The sequence below is a fragment of the Gossypium raimondii genome, chromosome 5 (genome assembly GCF_025698545.1).
Source record: "Gossypium raimondii isolate GPD5lz chromosome 5, ASM2569854v1, whole genome shotgun sequence".
Lineage (NCBI taxonomy): Eukaryota > Viridiplantae > Streptophyta > Magnoliopsida > Malvales > Malvaceae > Gossypium > Gossypium raimondii.
Window position 1 is genome coordinate 47,508,677 of NC_068569.1, and position 9,957 is coordinate 47,518,633.

Genomic DNA, 9,957 nt, shown 5'->3' on the forward strand with positions numbered 1-9,957 from the left:
GAGGATCAACGATAAGATTCCTGGGCCAAGTCTGGAAAATAGTCAGTCGATAGAAGAGCATTTGCGTGTCGTCCCCACTGAGCTGGAGATCATAAAACAAGACTTTGAAAGGAAGAATGCAGAATTAGAGCAGAAAATAGAGCAGATGGAGGAAGAAAAGGTAAATTTCAGACTGGATGTAGATGTTCAGAAACTCGAGGCTGATAAACTAAGAAAGGGGAAGAATAAGGCTGAGGAAGAGCTAGATAGCTTAAAGACCGACTATAAGAAGCTGCGTTTGTCGATGAGAACTGCAGGGCTCGGAAAAACTTCAGAGCAGTGGCGTGAAGAGATTCGAGAAGAAAAAAACAGGTCAGACAGGTGGGAAAGAAAATTCCAAGAAATGCAAGCACGAAATGAAGCCTTAGAGAGGAGCTTGTTAGAGAGCCAAAAGGAAAAGGGAGAACTAAAAGACAGAGTAGCTGAGTTAGAAGGGTCTCTTCGTCAACATAGAAGTCGAAATTCTGTAATAGAGTTGAAAGCAAGCCTGAGTAAGATCGAAGAAATGAAGGGTAAAATAAAAGAGTTAGAAGTAGCATTACAAAGTTGTGAGGGTCGAATCAAGCATCTAGAGGCAAAGGAAGGTCGTCAGAATGAGCAGCTTCATTATTTCCAAGATCAAGTCAGAAATAGGGATCACGTTATGGGAGAAGCTGTGGTGCAGATTCGTGAAGTGGCAGATCACTTGCAAACTTTGGCGGTACAAGCCGACACGTTGAGCGTAAAGTTTGAGCTAGAGTCAGATCGAGGACAAGAGTTAGCATCGTTGCTTAAAAAGATCAAGGTCTTAAGTATTAGGGCAAAGCCATATTTGTAGCCCATTCTATGTAAAGAGATTTATTTTCTAATAAAGTTTTCTCAAAGTAATTGAAATTAGAATTAAACGCCTTTTCTGCATTGCATTTTCATACATCGCATTGCATGCATTAGCAAATTATCAAAGGGTTCTGATTAATCAAAATCATTCCTCAGTTAACCTGGAATCTAACCAGCCAATTCAGCATCGTTACGGTACACGAGCGAAATCAAGAAATATAGACCAAAGGTTGGAAAAGCTCGAAGGGTTCCAAAAAGAAATGCAAGATCAGCTTCAGCAGCAAATGAAGGAGCAACTCGAGAAAATTCAACAAAGTCTGATGGATAAAATAGAAGAATCACAAGGAAGTATGATGACAAAGTTAACGCGATTATTGACCGAAGGGAAAGATAAGGGAAAGAACTCTGTAACAAATATTGAAGAGGAAGACGAGGATGGACTCCAGTATCCTCCAGGCTTCACTCCTTTACATGTGCAGCACCAAGCGAAAGTTTACCCGCGTAAATCTTTTGTTACGATTAGGCCTCAGCAAGTTCAAGCCGATGCTTCAAGGTCGATGAATTTTCAGGTCGGATCAGGCTCCAGTCCTGAGAATAATACTGCCAATCCTATTGTTCCTGATTTCGATGAGGCAGTTGAAAAAGAGAAAACAAAAGAGGAATTACCAAAGCAATTTGAAGAAAGATGGAGGTGGATTGAGGAGAAATTCAAAGCGATAGAGACTACTGAAGGATGTCATGGGATGGATGCTAAGGATTTAAGTTTGGTACCGGATTTAGTGCTTCCGTACAAGTTTAAAATGCCAGATTTCGAGAAGTATAATGGGACCGCCTGCCCTGAAGCCTACATTACTATGTTTTGTAGGCGAATGACTGGGTATGTCAATAACGACCAGTTATTGATACACTGTTTTCAGGATAGCCTCACGGGTCAAGTCAAAATGGTATAATCAATTAAGCCGTGCTAAGATTAGCTCTTGGAGGGATTTAGCACAGGCTTTTATGAAGCAGTACGGTCATGTAGCAGAAATGGTTCTTAATAGGATCACTTTACAGAACATGGAGAAAAAGTCGAATGAAGGTTTTAGACAATATGCTCAGAGGTGGAGAGAGGTGGCAGTGCAGGTCTAGCCACCACTTCTTGAAAGAGAAATGACGATGCTTTTTGTAAATACGCTAAAGGCCCCTTTCATTACACACATGCTAGGCAGTGCCACGAAAAATTTTACTGATATAGTCATGAGTGGTGAGATGATTGAAAGTGCTGTAAAGAGCGGGAAGATTGATGTTGGGGATAACAACAGACGACAAAATTCAAAGAAAAAAGAAAGTGAGATAAACAACGTGAATACACATAGCAAATCGATTACGGTGAATCAGCCCAGAAAGGTAGTGTCTGGTCAACAGGGTTCATCAAAGCAAGAATCTGGTACAAGGCCAGGTAATGAGAGGCCTCAGTTTACACCCATTCCTATGTCGTACAAAAAGTTGTATCAGAATTTATTTAACGCGCACGTTGTTGCCCCATTTTATTTGACCCCCTTACAGCCTCCATATCCTAAATGGTATGACGCAAATGCACAATGCGATTACCATGCAGGAGTTACGGGGTACTCCATAGAGCATTGTACTGCTTTTAAAAAGCTTGTTGAGAAGTTGATTCAGATGGGCGTTGTCAAGATAGATGATACATCAGGTACGGAAAATCCATTACCCAAACATAATGATGCAGGGGTAAACATGGTAGGGGAAGGTACAGGGAAGAAGGTCAAGGAGAATATTGCTGAGGTAAAGATCCCTTTGAGGAGGGATTGGAAGGAAATGGTAAGAAGAAGATTGATTGTTTCAGATTTAGTAGAGGGTGGCAAGACCCAAAATTATTGTGAGTTCCATCAGGAGGTGGGACATGAAATTCAAAGATGTGAGAAGTTCAGAGCTCTGGTCCAGACCATGATGGATGTTGGAGAAATGGAGTTTTTTGAAGAGGAAGAAAGAAAAGAAAATATATGCGCATCGGAGTCAGAGACGAGGATTCCGAAGATAATCATCTCGCGCCCTAGGGTTACTGAAGTCAGGGCACAAATGACACCGAAGATTGTTATTCAAAAGCCGGTGAAGTTTTTGTATAAGGATAACAAGAAGGTCCCTTGGAATTATAAATGCAAGGTAACGGTTTCGGGGAAAGAAGCTTCAGTTAGGGTTGAGAAAGAAAACCAAAAGATAGGTTCTTATACGAATGCCGAGGAGTACTGTGGTCGGATAAATGCTGAAACAGAGTCGGTGGGAGGAAAAGTCCTTGCAGCAGAGCAAAAGAAAGAGAAGAAGGCTGAATTAAGGTTATTGATTAATGAGCCAATAAAGGAAGAAGAAGCCACTGAATTCTTGAAATTTTTAAAACACAGTGAGTATAGTGTTGTAGAGCAGCTGCATAAACAGCCAGCTCGTATATCTGTGTTGACTTTGCTCAGAAGTTCAGAGGTGCATCGAAATGCGCTAATGAAGGCATTAAATGAAACTTACGTGGCAAGTGATATTTCTGTCAACCAATTGGATCGGTTGGTCAACAATATAAGCGTTGATAATTTTATCTTCTTCAATGATGACGAAATACCATATGGAGGTATGGGGTCCACAAAAGCTCTGCACATTACTGCTCGGTGTAAAGGAAGCCTGGTGTCTGGAGTTTTAATTGATAATGGGTCTGCATTGAATGTGCTGCCCTTATCTACTCTCAATAGGCTACCTGTGGATAGCTCACATATGAAAACATGTCAAAACATGGTAAGAGCATTCGATAGGACGGAAAGGAAGGTTTTGGGGAGGATTGAGATACCGTTGCTGATAGGCCCGAATACTTATGAAGTAGATTTCATTGTAATGGATATTAAGCCTTCATATAACTGTTTATTAGGCAGACCTTGGATACATTCGGCGGGGGCCGTGCCTTCAACGCTGCATCAGAAGTTAAAATTGGTGACAGAAGGACGGTTAGTGACAATAAATGCCAAGGAAAGTATTATTGCGTCAGTGACCAGCAATGCACCATATGTGGAGACGGACGAAGAGGCGGTGGAATGTTCTTTCCAAACTTTAGAGTTTATTAATACAATATTTATTGCTGAGGGGAATAGAATTCTAATACCGAAGATATCCAAGACTACAAGAATGGACCTTCAATTAATGGTGGGAAGAGGAGCTGTACCCGGAAAATGTTTGGGAAGAGATTTGCAAGGAAGAGTTGAAGCACCAGTGATGAAAGAAAAGTTTGATCGCTTTGGTCTGGGTTATAGACCAAATGTAAAACAAAGAAGAAGGGAAATAGAGAGAAGACGGGAGAGAAGAAAGGCACGCCTGAGTGGAAATGAAGTTAGTTGGGAGCCTATGGTTTTTCCTCATATATCCAAGACCTTCGTGTCAGGAGGGTTTATTCATCCGGAACAAAGAGTGCTTGAGGTGGAAGGTGTTGAAGAAATATTGGGAGATGTTCACATCAATGCCCTACACACAGCTGAAAGAGAGACTTGGCTAGAGATTCGCCCTTACGAGCCTGGAAGTGATCTGGACAATTGGACTGCGGAAGAGATTCCTGTAGTTTTTAGAGCTTGTTCAGAGTAAATATGCAGAACATCCTTGTCGATTTGACTTAAAATATAATTTATTTATGGATTAGGCACATCTTGGATATTATAATAAATATACTTTTTCGTATGCATTTTTGAGCCAGTATTCTTTTATTCTTTTTGAGTAATTATTCTTTTATTCTTTTTTCTACATCATTCTTTATTCATTTCATAATCATATTTTGATCATAAATTCATATATTCTTTGGCACCTATCATAGGTCCCCAGATATCAATGATATGAGTGACGCTGCTTCAGACTCAGAATCACCTTTCAAACGAGATAGATGTTTAGAAGGATCACAGAATTTTGAAGATGACGTAGACTGCGATGTATCTCCGGACTTATTGAGAATGGTAGAAGAGGAGGATAAGCAAATCTCACCTCATAGAGAATCATTGGAGATTGTGAGTCTAGAGGAAGGAAAAGAAGTAAAGATCGGAACTGACATTTCTGCCAAGACAAGGCAAGACCTCATTGAGTTACTCCGTGAATTCAAAGATGTCTTTGCATGGTCATATCAAGATATGCCTAGGTTAAGCACTGATATTGTGGTGCACCGTCTTCTCATAAAAGAGGATTGCAAGCCAGTTCAGCAGAAGCTCAGAAGAATGAGGCCTGACATTGTGCTAAAGATAAAAAAAGAAGTCAATAAGTAGTTTGATGCCGGGTTCTTGCAAGAGGTTAAGTATTCAGAATGGGTAGCTAATGTTGTCCCTGTCCCTAAGAAAGATGGGAAAGTGCGAATGTGTGTAGATTATAGGGATTTGAACAGAGCTAGTCCAAAAGATAATTTTTCGTTGCCTCACATTGATACTTTGGTAGATAATACTGCAGGTTATTCATTGTTTTCTTTCATGGACGGTTTTTCTGGATATAATCAAATAAAGATGCACCCAGAAGACATGAGAAAGACCACATTTATCACTTTATGGGGAACGTTCTGTTATAAAGTGATGCCCTTTGGATTAAAGAATGCGGGGGTAACTTATCAAAGAGCTATGGTAACTTTATTTCATGACATGAGGCACAAAGAGATTGAGGTTTATGTTGACGATATGATTGCGAAATCCAGAACGGAAGAGGAGCATGTTCAAGTTCTGCGAAAATTATTTTTGAGACTAAGAAATTTCCAGCTCAAGCTTAATCCAACAAAATGCACCTTTGGAGCTAGGTCGGGAAAGTTGTTAGGCTTCATAGTCAGTGGGAAAGGAATTGAAGTTGATCCAGACAAAGTCAGGGCAATATGAGATTTGCCTCCACCACACACACAGAAGGAAGCACGGGGTTTTCTGGGAAGATTGAACTACATTTCTCGGCTTATCTCACAACTGACTGAGAAATGTGATCCCCTATTCCGTCTCCTAAAAAAACATAATCCAGGCGTATGGAATGAAGAATGCCAGAAGGCTTTTGACAAAATAAAACAATATTTGTCTAATCCTCCAGTGCTATCACCACCTAATCCGGATAGGCCATTAATACTGTATCTAACAGTATTTGACAATTCTATGGGGTGCGTGTTAGGCCAACATGATGAGACAGGGAGAAAAGAAAGGGCAATATACTATCTCAGTAAGAAATTCACTGATTGTGAAGTGAGATATTCAGCTATTGAGAAGTTGTGTTGTGCTTTGGTTTGGACCACTCGAAGATTACTACAATATATGTTATATCACACGACATTGCTAATTTCAAAGTTAAACCCCTTAAAGTATATGATGGAGTCGACTGCTTTGAATGGAAGGATGGCCAGATGGCAGATCTTGCTTTCTGAATTTGACATAGTGTATGTGAGTCAGAAGGCTGTGAAAGGGAGCGCAATAGCTGACTTCTTAGCTAGCAGAGCCTTGGTAGATTATGAGCCTTTGAACTTTGATTTCCCAAATGAGGATTTGATGTATGCGACAACCGTTGAAGAAAATCCCCAAATGGATCAGGTGTGGAAGTTAAATTTTGATGGAGCCTCAAATGCTGTGGGTAATGGAATTGGGGCAGTCCTAATATCTCCAAGCGGAGATCATTATCCTTTTGCTAGCAAGCTGGATTTTGATTGTACAAATAATATGGCAGAGTATGAAGCGTGCATTATGGGCATTCGTGCAACCATCGAGCGAAAAATCAAAGTGTTAGAAGTGTATGGGGATTCTGCACTAGTGATATATCAACTCAAGGGAGAATGGGAAACAAGGGACTCTAAACTGATCAGTTATCGAAAGATGGTTCTCGAATTGATGGACGAGTTTGATGACATTACTTTTTGTTATCTTCCACGAGATGAGAATCAAATGGTTGATGCGTTGGCTACCTTAGCCTCCATGATCCGAGTGAATAGGTTAGAGGACATGAAGCCTATCCAGATGAGTATTTTTTAAACCCCGACTTATTGCTATAATGTCGAGGAAGAGGGGAAGGATAATCATCCTTGGTATTTGAATATATTGCGATATGTAAAGAATCGTGAGTATCGAGATCAGGCAACGGAGAATGATAAAAGAGCACTGAGAAGATTGGCTATTGACTATGTTCTAGATGGAGAAATCCTGTACAAAAAAGGGAAGGATCAAGTATTGCTAAGATGTGTGGATGCAGTAGAAGCTAGAAAAATTCTAGAAGAAGTCCATGAAGGTATCTGTGGTACACATGCAAATGGTTTCACAATGGCCAGGTAGATCATGAGATTTGGGTATTATTGGTCTACTTTGGAAAGGGATTGCATCAGCTATGCTAAGAAGTGCCATAAATGCCAAATTTATAGTGATAAAATGCATGCACCTCCTTCACCTCTTCATGTTATGACTTCTCCATGGCCTTTCTCTATGTGGGTTATGAAGGTCATTGGGCCAATATCGCCCAAAGCTTCTAACGGGCATCGCTTCATCTTTGTGGTTATTGACTACTTTATCAAATGGGTGGAGGCTGCTTCATATGCAAACGTCACGAAGTCAGCAGTTAGCAAATTCTTGAAAAAGGAAATCATATGTCGATATGGAATGCCTGAGAGGATCATATCTGATAATGCACTGAATTTGAACAATAGTGCAATAGCGGAGGTCTGCAGTCAATTCGGGATCAGACATCATAACTCATCGCCATACCGCCCAAAGATGAATGGTGCAGTAGAAGCAGCTAATAAGAATATCAAGAAAATTGTGGGAAAGATGACCGAGACTTACAGGGATAGGCATGAGAAATTACCATTTGCTCTATTTGCTTATAGAACGTCTGTCAGGACGTCGACTGGGGCAACACCTTTTTCTTTGGTTTATGGCATGGAAGCAGTTTTACCTATTGAGATAGAAATTCCTTCTCTCCGAGTATTATCTGAGTTGAAATTGGATGAGGCAGAATGGGTTCAATCTCGTTATGATCAATTGAACTTAATTGAAGGGAAAAGGCTAAAAGCTGTTTGGCATGGTCAAATGTATCAAAAACGGATGATGCGGGCCTACAACAAAAAAGTTCGTCCTAGAGAATTTAATGAGGGGGAGCTGGTGTTGAAAAGAGTCCTTCCTATACAAAAAGATTTCAAAGGGAAATGGATGCCAAATTGGGAAGGCCCATATGTTGTAAAGAAAGCTTTTTTAGGGGGAGCTTTGATTTTGAGTGGGATGGATGGCAAAGACTTGCCAAACCCTGTAAACTCGGATTCAGTTAAGAAATACTTTTCTTAAAAAAAAGAAAAAGAAAAGAAAAGCAAAGAAAAAAAGAAAGAAAGAAAAAAGGAGAAGAAAGAAAGAAAAGAAAAAAAGGGAAAATGAGAGGCCAATGTGAAAACCGTAAAGGGCACTTTAAGACCAAAGGGGATTTGAGTTGAAAACCCGGAAACGGGCGGCTCAAATGCTGATCAGGTGACGCATTCGGTGATCTTGCAATGATTGAACCAGTAGGAAAGGGGACGAAACATCTTGGGGCATCGACAGAGTACTGTAGATCTTCTAAGCACATGTCGGATTCAGAGTGGTCTTCAGGAAGTCTGTGCAGAGAAGTTCAAACTGCGATATCTGGGACACCTAGTCTTCATATTATTTATATTGAATTGCTTATTCTTTGAATACTTTATCCTTTTCCAAGATACGAGTCAATTCCTCTTTTATTCTCAATATTATTGATAATTTATTCATTTCGAGCTATGCTCTCAATTCAATTCTATCTATTTATTGTTTTTTTTCTTTTGGCAAAGCATGTTGCATTAGAATAACGATTAATAGAGTAATAAAACTTTTACAAAGGATTTTGCATATTACTTTGGAGGTTTCTAAATAATATGGAAACCTGAAACAGGACTATTGTTTAGAACATACTTGGTTTAAAGGTGGGAAATCTGAGAGGGAAGAGTCTAAATTAAGACTATCTCTTTGGATTTTATTGTCAAAAGCATTGATTAAACAAAATGACAAGATGTCGTGTTGGTGACAAAGCGTCAATGAACTAATAAGCAATGATCACCTTGTAATAAGAGGATGCTTTCTCGGAGAAGAAAATCTTTCATTTGTGCATAGGCATTTGGTATGACACCCTGAGAATGGTATAGAAGTCCAAAGTGATTCACATTGCGATAATGGAAGATCGAGAAGTCATGTTTTTTTACCCTTGGGTTATAGTGAGAAGATGATACAAATTTTGTGTCCCAGTGGATTAAACCCTGAAGTTTACAGTGGGGGCAGGTTGATTAAGTGTTTCTGCGGAGATGCTAGCTGAGCAAGAGGACGTTCTAGTGCGTCAGTGATAAAGTTTTAGTAAACTTTGAGTAATGATAACCTAAGCGGGGTCATTCTCTAAAAATAATATTTTACATTCATTCATACACGTCTAGTTAGGAGCATTTGATTTATTCTGATCATGACATCCTAATCATTAGGCATAATTAGGTTCATAAATTGAGTTATACAGGTCATGTTCACCAGAGAACAAACCGGTGAAACTTCAGTCTTATCTCCCTGAAGTTGCAGTGGAGCAGACAGAAGAAATCAATCCTATCTCCCTGAAGTTGCAGCGGAGTGGATTAACATCCAAATCTTATCTTTCTGAGGTTACAGAGAGCAGATCGCATCCAGTCTTATCTCCCTGAAGTTGCAGTAGAGCAGGAAGAATAAATCAATCCTATCTCCCTGAAGTTGCAGCGGAGTGGATTAACATCCAGATCTTATCTTTCTGAGGTTGCAGAGAGCAGATCGCATCCAGTCTTATCTCTCTGAAGTTGCAGTGGAGCAGGAAGAATAAATCAATCCTATCTCCCGGTTGCGGCGAGTGGATTAACATCCAGATCTTATCTTTCCGAGGTTACGAGAGCGATCGCATCCGCCTTATCTCCCGAAGTTACAATGGAGCGGTGAATAAATCAATCCTATCTCCCGGTTGCGGCGAGTGGATTAACATCCAGATCTTATCTTTCCGAGGTTGCGAGAGCGATCGCATCCGATCTTATCTCCCGAAGTTGCGGTGGAGCGAGCGAATAAATCAATCCTATCTCCCGAAGTT

General features: G+C 40.2%; 1 protein-coding gene across 1 annotated transcript; it reads left to right on the plus strand.

Moving 5' to 3' along the window:
- Positions 1-2,094: 2,094 nt before the first annotated feature.
- LOC105767107 (uncharacterized) lies at positions 2,095-5,726 on the plus strand. Its single transcript, XM_012586627.2, has 4 exons — positions 2,095-3,191; positions 3,258-4,466; positions 4,697-5,066; positions 5,160-5,726. Exons 1-4 carry the CDS (start codon positions 2,095-2,097, stop codon positions 5,724-5,726), a joined length of 3,243 nt encoding a protein of 1,080 aa, XP_012442081.2.
- Positions 5,727-9,957: the final 4,231 nt, after the last annotated feature.

Excerpts from the sequence above, each read along its gene's own strand:
- LOC105767107 (XM_012586627.2), top strand. The coding sequence starts at position 2,095 with ATGAGTGGTGAGATGATTGAAAGTGCTGTAAAGAGCGGGAAGATTGAT. Across the intron at positions 4,467-4,696 it reads GTTTTTAGAGCTTGTTCAGA|GTCCCCAGATATCAATGATA; the intron begins GTAAATATGCAG and ends CACCTATCATAG. Across the intron at positions 5,067-5,159 it reads TAAAAGAGGATTGCAAGCCA|GTTAAGTATTCAGAATGGGT; the intron begins GTTCAGCAGAAG and ends TTCTTGCAAGAG.